The sequence below is a fragment of the Salvelinus alpinus genome, chromosome 33 (genome assembly GCF_045679555.1).
Source record: "Salvelinus alpinus chromosome 33, SLU_Salpinus.1, whole genome shotgun sequence".
NCBI lineage: Eukaryota > Metazoa > Chordata > Actinopteri > Salmoniformes > Salmonidae > Salvelinus > Salvelinus alpinus.
The window spans coordinates 27,227,975-27,241,592 of NC_092118.1; the positions used below are offsets into that span (position 1 = coordinate 27,227,975).

The 13,618-nt window shown below is 43.5% G+C and overlaps 1 protein-coding gene across 4 annotated transcripts; it reads right to left on the reverse strand.

The window, feature by feature from the left end:
* Positions 1-1,759: 1,759 nt before the first annotated feature.
* Positions 1,760-10,536, reverse strand: LOC139562776 (AKT-interacting protein-like). Of its 4 annotated transcripts, none has more exons than XM_071380796.1 (11): positions 10,373-10,536; positions 9,305-9,426; positions 7,464-7,675; positions 7,061-7,125; positions 6,875-6,975; positions 5,076-5,164; positions 4,653-4,700; positions 4,236-4,334; positions 3,392-3,499; positions 3,143-3,203; positions 1,760-2,910 (listed from the first exon to the last, which is right to left on the reverse strand). In XM_071380796.1, exons 2-11 carry the CDS (start codon positions 9,350-9,352, stop codon positions 2,803-2,805), a joined length of 939 nt encoding a protein of 312 aa, XP_071236897.1. In that variant the 5' UTR covers positions 9,353-9,426; positions 10,373-10,536; the 3' UTR covers positions 1,760-2,802. The 4 variants fall into 4 exon arrangements, with proteins under 4 accessions (XP_071236897.1, XP_071236898.1, XP_071236899.1 ...); XM_071380797.1 differs by having other exon boundaries at positions 10,344-10,484; XM_071380798.1 differs by lacking the exon at positions 4,653-4,700.
* Between the last annotated feature and the right edge of the window lie 3,082 nt (positions 10,537-13,618).

Consider the following 13,618-nt stretch of genomic DNA (forward strand, 5'->3'; position numbering starts at 1 on the left):
GTCTTTTATCGATGGCGGTTATGATATCGTTTAGTACCTTGAGCGTGGCTGAGGTGCACCCGTGACCGGCTCGGAAACCGGATTGCACAGCGGAGAAGGTACGGTGGGATTCGAGATGGTCAGTGATCTGTTTGTTGACTTGGCTTTCGAAGACCTTAGATAGGCAGGGCAGGATGGATATAGGTCTGTAACAGTTTGGGTCCAGGGTGTCTCCCCCTTTGAAGAGGGGGATGACCGCGGCAGCTTTCCAATCCTTGGGGATCTCAGATGATACGAAGGAGAGGTTGAACAGGCTGGTAATAGGGGGTGCGACAATGGCGGCGGACAGTTTCAGAAATAGGGGGTCCAGATTGTCAAGCCCAGCTGATTTGTATGGGTCCAGGTTTTCCAGCTCTTTCAGAACATCTGCTATCTGGATATGGGTAAAGGAGAAGCTGGGGAGGCTTGGGCGAGTAGCAGCGGGGGGGGCGGGGCTGTTGGCCAAGGTTGGAGTCGCCAGGAGGAAGGCATGGCCAGCCATTGAGAAATGTTTGTTGAAGTTTTCGATTATCACGGACTTATCAGTGGTGACCGTGTTACCTAGCCTCAGTGCAGTGGGCAGCTGGGAGGAGGTGCTCTTGTTTTCCATGGACTTTACAGTATCCCAGAACTTTTTGGAGTTAGAGCTACAGGATGCAAATTTCTGCTTGAAAAAGCTGGCCTTTGCTTTCCTGACTGACTGCGTGTATTGGTTCCTGACTTCCCTGAACAGTTGCATATCGCGGGGGCTCTTCGATGCTATTGCAGTTCGCCACAGGATGTTTTTGTGCTGGTCGAGGGCAGTCAGGTCTGGAGTGAACCAAGGGCTATATCTGTTCTTGGTTCTGCATTTTTTGAACGGAGCATGCTTGTCTAATATGGTGAGGAAGTAACTTTTAAAGAATGACCAGGCATCCTCAACTGACGGGATGAGGTCAATATCCTTCCAGGGTACGTGAACCATAAATCTTGCCTGACAGCATGAGATCAGAAATAGTGGAAAAGTTTTCTAAAATCTATGATATCCAACCAGAATTTTCACACATATACTTCAACGCGCTCCTTTTGATTATTCTGAAAGTTAAATCAAAGCACAAGCCTTAATTTCTGAAAGTATTACTGGGGAAAGTTAAACTTTTTTGGCCTCGCGTGCCTCTGAGGCCCCGAAATTGCATCACACACGCCAACCACATTTTCAGATCAAGCATAAATTGTCTGTCTTCGCTAACGTTTTAATTCATTTTTCAACACGAACATCGTATGTTCACCCCTGGTTATCAACCTATCCAGCTGATTTATTAAGAGCAAATGTATGCTTGATCTGAAAATAGGGTTTATAGGCACCGTATGGATGGTGTCACACATTTGGGAGTCTGGAGACACTAAGGCCAAATTGAGCTCTAACACGTTGCCGTGCGACTTGACCCACACACCCTTATGTGATGAATGAAGGCTACTTAGATCTCCACAGCTAGTCAATGGCAAGCAGTGCTTACCCCAAACCTAAATCACTACATCACAGCTGTCTAAGGCACTGCATCGCAGGGCTTGAGGTGTCACTACAGACACTGGTTTGATTTCAGGCTGTATCATTTACAGGCCATGATTGGGAGTCCCATAGGGCAGCATACAATTGGCCAAGCATCATCCGGGTTATGCCGTCATTGTAATTAAGAACTTGTTTTCAACTGACTTACCTAGTTATATAAAGGCTCAATTAAAAAAAATATATAGTCATTGGTATGCATTGTCATGTTTATTTCCTTTCAAAGAAAAGATTTCCAAACTCACTACCTATACAGCGCAAACTGTTGACTGAAGTTTTGGTTCCATATAGGAACGGTAAAATGAGAAGTCCACATATGCATTGTTTTACCAAATTCAACAGTCCAGACGACAGCATGTGTTTACTTCATTTCACAGCAATATAAATAGTGCCAAGTAGCCAACAGCTTTGAGCAAAACAATGTCTGTTGAGAGCTGCCATTCCCACAGCACATATTTATATTTCCACAAACCTTTAATCAGCTCAATAAGGGTAAATAGAACATTCAAACTGAATTAAAAGCAATGTCAAGACAGACGTGATTTAACTTAGCATATTCATTAAAACCATACCTGCCTGTAATATATATTACCCATCTTGCCTATAGTTTACACAGTAAAGAAATAATATACTAAACCGTAATCCAAAAGAAAATACATTTCCCCCCACACCAAAAATGTAGTGTTGGTCTAATTTTATTTCGGTCAAATATGTTTGGGGACAAAATAATACCCAAGGTTAGAGCCCATCTCCAGTCTGAAGTCATTGAAAAACATTCCAAGGCCCAATAATTAACTGTCCTGAGCCCACCTTAACAAGCAGTCATGAATCCAGTCCACTCATACAGTATACCTAGAATTAATGCTGATTTTTATTCTCACCTTTCAACCAGCTTTGAGTGATTATCTTCATAGACCAAACCCAAGCATGTGCAAAGAGCAGAAAAGAAAATAAAGGGAAAAAGCTCTGATTGCATTGTAGCCTGTGTTACTAAGTCAACCAGTTGTCATTGTTGATTTACTTACATAATATACACATTTTTGTTCTATAGCTGTTTGAGCACAAGATGCCTATAATGCTTTTAAAGCTGAGCGCAAGTGTTGCAATGTAAAATTAAGTACATTCAACTTGTTCAGTTCCTATTCATACGACTGAACGGCTGCTGAAGCTAGTCTGTGGCGTGGCATTCTGCTCTGCATCTTCCGCTAGTGGCTGCTGACTCGGACTGCAGGATCAGCTCAGCTCTGGGGAGGGTTGTCATCTTTGCTGAAGGGTTGTGTGGATCCGGGCTTCACCCAAGACAGTCCTGACACCTGCAGCCCCTTGTGGTGATCCTCAGGCCGTCTCTAGAATAACAGACACGCATTACCACACTGGTCAGCTAGCACCATGGAAACAAATGGCCGCTCACACAGCTTGACCAATCACAGCCCTGCTGGCTCTCATTCAAGTAAAACAAGCCTCTTGGGAGTGAGCTCAGAGGGAACCCGAGTCCATGGCCCATAGCAGACAGACTCAGAGCTTTGTGTCCTTTTACATAAGTCTGAAAAGCACACTGCTGCGGTTTAGAAAACTCACTTTATGTGTGAACATCCGTTCCTTCGCCTCGTCGTGGATCGCTGGGTTCCATGAAGAGAAACTGGAAAAATTTGCATAAAAAAATAACACTTATAAGAAACAAATTCTCAAACCATTTATTGCATCTCCTTTCATATGCTGCAGGAGGTTTCTTATTGACAGCAAATAAAAATAAATAATAATAATGTTCAGATTGTTCTTGAGCTATGAGAAATGGAATTCCAGGAATGAGCTTTTCCTACTACCAACCTTATTGCATAAGGATCGTCCATCTTGGGTTGGTCGAAGAGGTGACTGTTGCATAGTTTGACGCTGTCTACCACCTTGCTTTTGAACACCTGCACATCCTTGTCGTACCTGAAAAAACAGTGTGAGGTCTACACCTGTTGTATTCAGCACATGTGACTAATACATTTGATTATACATGCAATTTGCCAGTCAATACAGTGTGAAGTGATAATTGCCCCAACCTGGCCACAATCTAATTCATTAGCTCAGAAAATTAAGAAAAAACAGACTCAACAGAATACCACAACATTTCAATTAAACAGCAAGTCTCAACAGCCGCCCGTCCCTTTTAGTAGCCGGGCATCGGCACACATTTCAGTAAATAAATGGGTCTAAATTAATTGTTTATGAAGTTACCATGGACACAGCTCTAATAATCCCAGTCATGTGCATTAAAAACATTGCTCGCCATCAAAAATAAACACGTCAAATTCAAGCTCTCCATGGTGCCGAAGTGCCAAATTGGGGGTGTATGATCTGCGATAGATTTGTTATGTTTATACTGGTCACAATTAGGTTTGGTAGTCTTCAACATTTTGTGCAATAGCTGTGTGCATTAAGGAAATACACACTTGGCTCAAATAGACAGAAGCCCGTCTCTAAGCACCGGTTGTGTTCAGTGACTGAAGCAAATAAATGTATGGGCTATTAATTGAAGTTTCAGGGTACACAATAGGAGCACAACAACTAGCTTGCTTGTTGACCTATATAAACTGACCCAGGTCACATACGTACACGTGGCCCAGTATCCATCTACAGGAGGAAGAGAAGGCTGTGAGGAGAAAGTGAACAAGTACAGACTTACAGCACAGCAGCTTCTGGGTTGAGTGGTTCCATAGTGTTGATCTTGTAGAACACCGTGCGTGCATACATCAGGACTTGCCAGATGTGGTTGTGATTACGCCTTCATGTCCACAGGGAGACATTTATGATTCTCTCAACATAATGGCAAACCAAATACAACTCACAGTCACAGTAAATACACAAATATCATAAAGGCAATCCATGGTGCATAGGTTCATCTCAGACTAGTGAAATACCCAACAGTAGCACTGCTCAAACACCAGTAGTGCACAGCCAAAGTGTGACACACCATAATGACAGACAGGTTTCCAGTGAGAATGTCATGGACAACTTTCCCCATTCAGTAAAACATATAGTGCTGTGCTCCTATAAATCCACCTTCAGCTGATAGAGACTGAGGTTTAAGAGAAGACCTTACAAGGCTGTGTCACTGTCCAGCTGAAGAAACAGGCCATGAGGAACAGAGCTGGAACAGCAGTCAGAGTAAACACTGGGCCTTGATGCGACACATGCCAGTTCTAACTAAGGTACACTATAGACAGCCCCACAGCGGAACTCAGTGACAGCACTGTATCACTATTTACCACCAGAACTACAACATCCTGAGAGAACACACATATCAATCACAACATGAAGCAGTAACATCACAGATCAAAAAGTAGTAACTGCATTTAGCCTATCAAGGGATGTGTAAGGCTGTGTAGTAGTGACTAGTACATGGTGGAGCAGACATTACAGTAATGGAAAAATAGCAAGCCACATGTAACTGACAAACACCCATTTCTAAATCATCCTCATTCATTTGGATGTAATGATCTGGGCATAGAAGCCATATACTGACCTCCACTTGGTGAAGGCTCTCCTGACATCAAGCTCTCCTGAAACAGGGTCCACAAGTGGGTGGAAGACTGGGATATCAAACACCACTCTCTGAATGGGGGTACAGGAGAGAACATAATACTGTTAGAATACTGCATAAATAACAAAACACGCATTTCAAACCCCTCAACTTTTTCCACATTTTGTTACGTTACAGCCTTATTCTAAAATTGATTAACTACACACAATACCTCATAAGGACAAAGCGAAAACAGGTTTGGAAATGAGCAAATTCATATAAAAACAGAAATAGCTTATTTACATAATTATTCAGAACCTTTGCTATGAGACTTGAAATTGAGCTCAGGTGCATCCTGTTTCTAATGATCATCCTTGAGGTTTCTACAACTTCATTGGAGTCCACCTGTAGTACATTCAATTGTTTGGACATGAAAGGCACACGTGTCTATATAAGGTCCCACAGTTGACAGTGCGTATCAAAGCAAAAACCAAGCCATGAGGTCGAAGTAATTGTCCGTAGAGCTCAGAGAAAGGATTGTGATGAGGCAGATCTGGGGAAGGGTACCAAAACATTTCTACAGCATTGAAGGTCCCCAAGAACGCAGTGGCCGTCATCATTCTTAAATTGAATAAGTATGGAACAACCCACCAATACTCTTCTTAGAGCTGGCCGCTCGGCCAAACAGAGATCAGGAGAGAAGGGCCTTGGTCAGGGAGGTGACCAAGAACCCGATGGTCACGCTGACAGAGCTCCTCTGTGGAGACGGGAGAACCTTCCAGAAGGACATCCATCTCTGCAGCACTCTACCAATCAGGCCTTTATGGTAGAGCAGCAAGACAGAAGCCACTCAGTAAAAGGAACGACAGACTGCTTGGAGTTAGCCAAAAGGCACCTAAAGGACTGACCATGAGAAACAAGTCTCTCTGGTCTGATGAAACCAAGATTGAACTCTTTGGCCTGAAAGCCAAGCGTCATGTCTGGAGGAAACCAGACACCACTCTTCACCTCACCAATACCATCCCTAAGGTGAAGCATGGTGGTGGTAGACATCATGCTGTGGGGATATTTTTCCAGAGGCAGGGACTGGGAGACTAGTCCGGATCGAGGGAAAGATGAACAGAGCAAAGTACAGAGAGATCCTTGATGAAAACCTGTTCCAGATCACTCAGGACCTCAGACTGGGGGGTAGGTTTACCTTCCAACAGGAAAATGACCTTAAGCACACAGCCAAGACAACACAGGAGTGGCTTCGGGACAAGTCTCTGTACTTGAGTGGACCAGCCAGAGCAGACTTGACTCGATTGAACACAGAGCGCAGTGACACTCCCCATCCAACCTGACAGCGCTTGAGAGGATCTGCAGAGAAGAATGGGAGAAACTCCCCAAATACAGGTGTACCAAGCTTGTAGCGTCATACCCAGGAAGAATCGAGGCAGTAATCACTGCCAAAGGAGCTTCAACAAAGTACTGAGTAAAGAGTCTGAATACTTATGTAAATGTGATATTTCAGTTTTAATCAATTCGCTAAAATTGTTAAACATGTTTTGTAATGTGTGTAGATTGATGAGGGGAAAAAACTATTTCATCAAATTTAGAATAAGGCTGTAACGTAACAAAATGTGGAAAAACAGCAAATACTTTCCGAATGCACTGTATGATAGTCACAAACCAATCACAGTCTCAGCCACCAAAGCAGGAAAGGCTGAACAAACTAACCTTTGAAACGTGCCAAAGAAAAGTATTTATTTTGTGTAAACAGCTGTGTTGTAATGTTACAGCAGGTCCACAAAAGTACTCACAGGACATTCACCATCAGGATAATTATCTGGAATATACACAGTGAACTTGAAGACTCCATCCTGGTACAAGCCATGTCTGATGAAAATGACCCCGAACCACACTGGAAAGAAGAGAATCTCATGATCCCTTTGTATAGATTATGTGTAGATTATGCAGTCAAACACAAGGACAGATTAGGCTCTTACTCAATGCTGATTTGTAGGATGGCTGCACATAGATTCCAGGCAGTTTTTGCTTGATCACTAGGGTGCTGTGGGTCACAAGGTAACATGGAATTAAATCAATGCAGCAGAAAATTGAAATGGAAATTAACAGCGCATTTTTTCATCAACAGCTTCTCTAAATTAACTACATAACATAGTGGCCTATGCGCAAATACATCCTTCCTTCCTTCCTTCAGGTAGGCTAATCAATGATCTGACATGGTTGGATGGGTGAAAACAAATCGTACCTTCACTTATCCAGTCGCATACAGATCAGTGATTACCTCTAGCAAAGGAGGTAGGCATGAAGCATTTTAAAAGGTAGCCAGTAGCGTCTACTACATCCACAACCCAAAATAAAGTTTGATCTGGGGCCAGTACTTACAACTCAGCCAGCAGCGAGTACTCCAGGTAGAATGGACCGTAGGAGGCATGTGTTCCGTTGGCCAACTGGGCTGTGGCGGCAGGAGAGGCAGGCTTGGCGATGGGGACTGCATTCTTGGGGATGGAGGGAAGCTGCTTCTTCCCAAAGCTAGGACGGGCTGGACTGGCTCTTTGTTGCTGCTGCTCTCCACTCTGTTCCTCACCGTCAGATCTCTGCTCAGCAGAAGAGTGAACAAAAGGCATTTAACAACTCAATATATATGTCTACGAAGTAAAAACTGGTAGCATTGATTATTACAACGAGGGGAATATGCCTAGATTGAAACCACTTAGCAAAACACTATTCACCATGTTGCAGAGAACGCAGACAACCAATTTCAAGCAAGTCTGTTAGTTACATCTACCTGCATAAACAGAGGCAAGCTCTGTTGTCGAACTACAAGGCAACACAGACAGCAGTGGGAGCACACGTTGAGCCCTGGGCAAAAGGCATGTGGTGACAACCTCACAGGTTTCAGAGAGTCTGGTCTGGCATCAGTTTCCTTGTTCCATGGGAGGTGAGAGCACCCACAGAGAGCATCCCTAAACACAGCCCGCATCATATCCCACCAATGCTAGCTCAGTGGGAAGCACAGGGGAGGAGGATAGGCTAGTTCACAGCAGGAGATATGCCAGTAAGCTAAGGAACGGATTAGCAACAAACCCATCCCTCTGCAACTAACGGAAAAATTCAGGTTAACGGACAGCACACAGTGAGTGCCATTAAACAAACCACGTTGTAGAATTATTAATGTTTTTAGGAGGCACAGAGCAATGAGTGAACCATTCATCTGACAAGGCAGGACAGAGTAGTCACACCTATGTTACTACGGGCAGAGCTACTTCGCCAATGTGACGCCTGTATGCCAAACTGGAAGTTGGTGCCTACCATCTCGCAGAAGTCATTGAGGTACGTAGGCAACAGACTGAATGGCAATAACAGCAGACACATGACAAACAGCTTTCACCCAACTGAATCTTAGCAATTAGCAAACATCAAACAAAAGTTGAGTAGTTCACCATTGCTCTGGTCAAACTACAGTTTGACATCAAATCCAAGTGGATTTCCCAGGAGCAACAGGCTCCTCCTGCAACAACCATGCATGTGTTGTGACAAGTCATGTCTGACTATAGTTGCAGCTGCAACCTCCAGAGCACTACGGCTGGGACGATACCAGTACCATGATACGCGTTAGTATAGTGGCAAGGAAACAAGAGATTTAACTTTTAGGAAAACACCATAACGTTGGAAACAATCAGTTGTCATCCAGTCAAATTTATTTTCCAAGCTTTAGACAATATTTTAAATACAGCAGGTTATTAAAGGACCAAAGAGTTAGGTCTGCTTCGTGTCAAATATTGCAATACTAGTATTGTCACAGCCCTACAGAGCACCAGGTAGTAAAAGGCAACCCTGAAACTGCCCTCTTTTGGGATGAGATTGCAAAGGCGTGTCCCTAGCAAGGAGTTGGCGAAAAGGCATGAGTAGGCCTAATGCGTTATTAGAGGACACCACACACCTCAAGTTAAACATTCCCATGCCACAATTCCAGTCCTCCAAGATTTCTCTCAAACAAAAGACAGGTGGTAACAGCAGTAAAATGCACAAAGCTTCAAGGAAGCCATGCCGTATTTATGGGAAAACGTTAGGGAGACAGACCACACTAGGCTTACTTTCAGTGTGTGGGTGTCTCTTTGGGAACTTTTGAAGATCCTGTTTTTTTGTCTCTCTTCTCGCGTGTGTGTTGGGTGAACTTGACAGAAGTTGGCTTTTGGTGCAGAAGAGGCAGAGCGCTCCCTTACCTTAAGACCAGTATTGGTAGACATGCTCCAGAATGGGTTCAGGTTCATTACTCATGGAGGGGCAACTTCTCCATCTAGGTCGGTCCCACAACAAGTGTTGCCTGTGCCATTCACTGGCGTCACTGGGGATACAATTGACAGAACAAATGTTACATTTTTATTAATTTAGAGTCATTTTCATACTGGTCCCCCATGACAATCAAACCCAAAACTCCGGCGTTGAAAGCACCATGCTCTACCAACAGCCACACGAGACCAAATGACTGATGAGACCCTCTACTCAACAGACACAAAATGGGGCAACCTGACCTCGATGGTTGCTGAATCTGATCTGCTGACCATGCAGCTGCTCAGACAGACGTGCCTCATTCATGTCATGACGTCAAACAGGCCTAACTGTTACATCTCTGCCAGGCCAAGCACTTTAAACCCCACCGGGAAATAATCCAGATATACAAATGTGTGATGTCTGGTGTTAATGGTGTTTAATGGTTGTTTAACATGGAGGTTGAGTGTTAGCCCAGTTAGATACATTATTTTATTCGCATACTACCAAAGAGCATTGTTATTGCCGTTGGCTACAGCAGTTGACAAGTTAGTTAACTAAGATCTTGGCTTAGCTAACTACTATGGCAACTAACAATGTTGACATTGTATCCGTGTTTGTTCACGTGTTCCTATGCAGGCAACTAATTCTGCAAAATGACTTTGAACACATAGCTAGTTAGTTAAGCTATATATCTTATATAGTTACAGTAGCTAGTTAAATTGTTAAGATACGTCCAGATTGTTAGCTGGACGCCAGGTTTGCAATTACAAATCAAGCATACATATTCATTTGCGATGGAATCTAGCATTGTTGCTTATTATCCATAATGAAATAGGCATACTTTACGACTCGATAAACGAACGACAAGAACGTTCACAACACAAATGTATCAAACCACCCAGATCTGCTAGCTTGCAAGCTAACCAGCTAACGTTACTTAGCTTGAAAGCCAACGGTAGCTAGCTAGCTACTATCCAGTTGCCAGCTTACCTTCCCTGAACGAAAATTCAGACAAGTACCTGTTCAGAAATTGCCCATTTATGTGAACAATTTCAAAATGTGCGTTTTAAAGACGTTGTTACAATCACCACTGGTCAAAACAAGAAAAGTGTACCGCAACTGGCTAGCTAAGTAATCTCACAGACACCGGAAATCAATCAAAAGCTCACGATGGGCGTTTCCTATTCACCGCGGGATATTTCTATTGGCTTATAACAAAGGGTGGATAAAGTATCTGAAATATGATTCGCTGTGGTTCTATCACTTAAGTCATGCTGTTATGCCGCGTTCATGTACTAGTCGGAAATAAGAAACTCAGAAATGTCCGACTTGCTGATTGTAGTACGCAGAACGTGTAGAGATGGGTTGGTTAGTTTAGTAACAACACCGACGCATGCGCAACTATGGGGGAAACAGACGGGGTTGGCTTCGATTGTTGACAACATGTAAACTATATTTCGTCTCCAATGCTTATTAAAAACATAAATACATGTGGTCAATGAGCACTTGTGGTCTCTCAAATACAAATACAATTGTATTGGTCACATACACATGTTTAGCAGATGTTATTGCAGGTGTAGTGAAATGATTGTGTTTCTAGCTCCAACAGTGTAGTAATATCTAACAAGTAATGTCTAACAATTTAACAACAATACACACACATTTAAAGCAAAGGAATGGAGTATATAAATATTAAGATGAGCAATGTCAAAGTGGCATAGACTAAAATACAGTAGAATAGAATACAGTATAGAGAGAGCCCTGTGGTTGCGGGCGGTGCAGTTACCGTACCAGGCAGTGATACAGCCCAACAGGATTCTCTCAATTGTGCATCTGTCAAAGTTTGTGAGGGTTTTAGGTGCCAAGACACATTTCTTCAGCCTCCTGAGGTTGAAGAGGCACTGTTACGCCTTCTTCACCACACTGTCTGTGAGGTGTACACCGAGAAACTTTAAGTTTTCCAGCTTCTCCACTGCGGTCCCGTCGATGTGGATAGGGGGGTGCTCCCTCTGCGGTTTCCTGAAGTCCACGATCAGCTCCTTTCTTTTGTTGATGCTGGGTGAGAGGTTATTTTCCTGGCACCACACTCCCAGGGCACTCACCTCCTCCCTGTAGGCTGTCCCGTCATTGTTGGTAATCAGGCCTACTACTGTTGTGTCATCTGAAAACTTGATGATTGAGTTGGAAGCATGCATGGCCATGCAGTCATGGGTGAACAGGGAGTACAGGAGGGGGCTGAGCACACACCCTTGTGGGGCCCCTGTGTTGAGGATTAGCGAAGTGGAGTTGTTGTTTCCTACCTTCACCACCCGTGGGCGGCCCGTCAGGAAGTCCAGGAACCAGTTGCACAGGACGTGACCCAGGGCCCCAAGTTTAATGATGAGCTTGGAGGTTACGATGGTGTTGAATGCTGAGCCATAGTCAATGAACAGCATTCTTACATAGTTATTCCTCTTGTCCAGATGGGATAGGGCAGTGTGCAGTGCAATAGCGATTCCATCGTCTGTGGATCTATTGGTGGTGGTAAGCAAATTGAAATGGCTCTTGTGTGTCAGATAAGGTAGAGGTGATATGCTCCTTGACTAGTCTCTCAAAGCACTTAATGATGACAGAAGTGAGTGCTATGGGGCGATGGTCATTTAGTTCAGTTACCTTTGCTTTCTTGGGTACAGGAACAATGGTGGACATTTTGAAGCATGTGATGACAGCAGACTGGAATAGGGAGAGATTGAATAAGTCCGTAAACACTCCAGCCAGCTGGTCTGCGCATGCTCTGAGGACGCGACTAGGGATGCCGTCTGGGCCGGCAGCCTTGCGAGGGTTAACAAGGGTTAAATACATTGTACAGTTGTTGGTTAGTTTGTGAATTTTTGCCATATTAGCATAGAAGTGACATCAGTCAAAACACATCAAAACAAGACATGGTATCAAGAACAAGATAAAACTAGTTGAAACGGCACTAGTAACAGACCAGAGATATCAACCCAGTGAAACCCTTTGGCTATCATCACAAAGAAAAGCCCCAGTAAAGGTATCCAAAAAAGATTTATTTCTGAGGTATAACATTAAACATTAAAACCAGTAGATCGTGATAATGACATCATCCACAATTCCTAAGTAAAATTCCCGATTGTGCCATATTGCTGAATGGCACCAAAAATTACGGATATACTGACAATGGGAGTCGTTGACCACAAAGTGGCACGGCGGGCTGTCTCACGCCCACCTATCCTTTCTTTGGATTGGTGGATACATCTCATTGTTGTAATCTATTTTGAATAGTCGATGAGGGTTGTTGACGTCACCAGCCTGTATTCGATGGCAAGAGATATGCTTCTTTTAAAAAAAAAAGGATATGCTACTAGCCTCAAGTCATTTAATTTTTTTAACTAGGCAAGTCCATTAAGAACAAACTCTTTACAATGACGGCCTAACCCAGCCAAACCCTAACCTGGACAACGCTGAGCCAATTGCGTGACGCCCTATGGGATTTCCAATCGCAGCCTGGAATCGAACCAGGGTCTATAGTGACGCCTCTAGCACTCAGATGCAGTGCATTAGACCGGTCCGCCACTCGGTTTCCATGAATATGCATAGCCACCTCGAGACAATTCCGATATAAAGTGTTTTTATCAAAGTAGCCTGGATATCACGTGTCCTACTTAAATCAGTACACTCTTAACTTAAGCATTATGAAACTTCTATTCGATCAAATAAACCTCAAGTCGCAAATAAGCCATATTTTTGGTTGTTGACCAAATTCAACACTCGTTGACCTCCATACAAAAACTCCTTGCTTGGGGCGAAAGAACAAAAAGAAAAACACCTGCTACAGGAGACAGATTTTCCGCCGAGTCAGCTTCTTTCTTCCTCCTCTAGCATGGCATCAAAACAACGTTATGGATCATGGTGAAAGTGGCCGTAACTAACAAAGGTTTGTGGTCAATGTAGTCGTTTTCATCCTACATGAAAGAGTCAACCCGGGAGCCTCGTCATAGCCTGCTGGAAGTGTCAGCACGTGGTCCTGTGTGATGACAAATGCAGTAGTCAGAATGGATCACAGTTTATTTAAGTATTTAGGTTTGTAGTGATCTTTAAAATATTTCACAGTGGGGATCAAACTTGATCTTAATAAACACATTTTAGAGCCCAAACATCTGTAAAAAAAAAACTAAAAAAAAACGATTTGGCCTTTCAGGCGATCAAAGTTTATGTAGGCTTTCTAGGACAGACCTTGGTAAGGCATTCATGGTAAGATCGTTCAC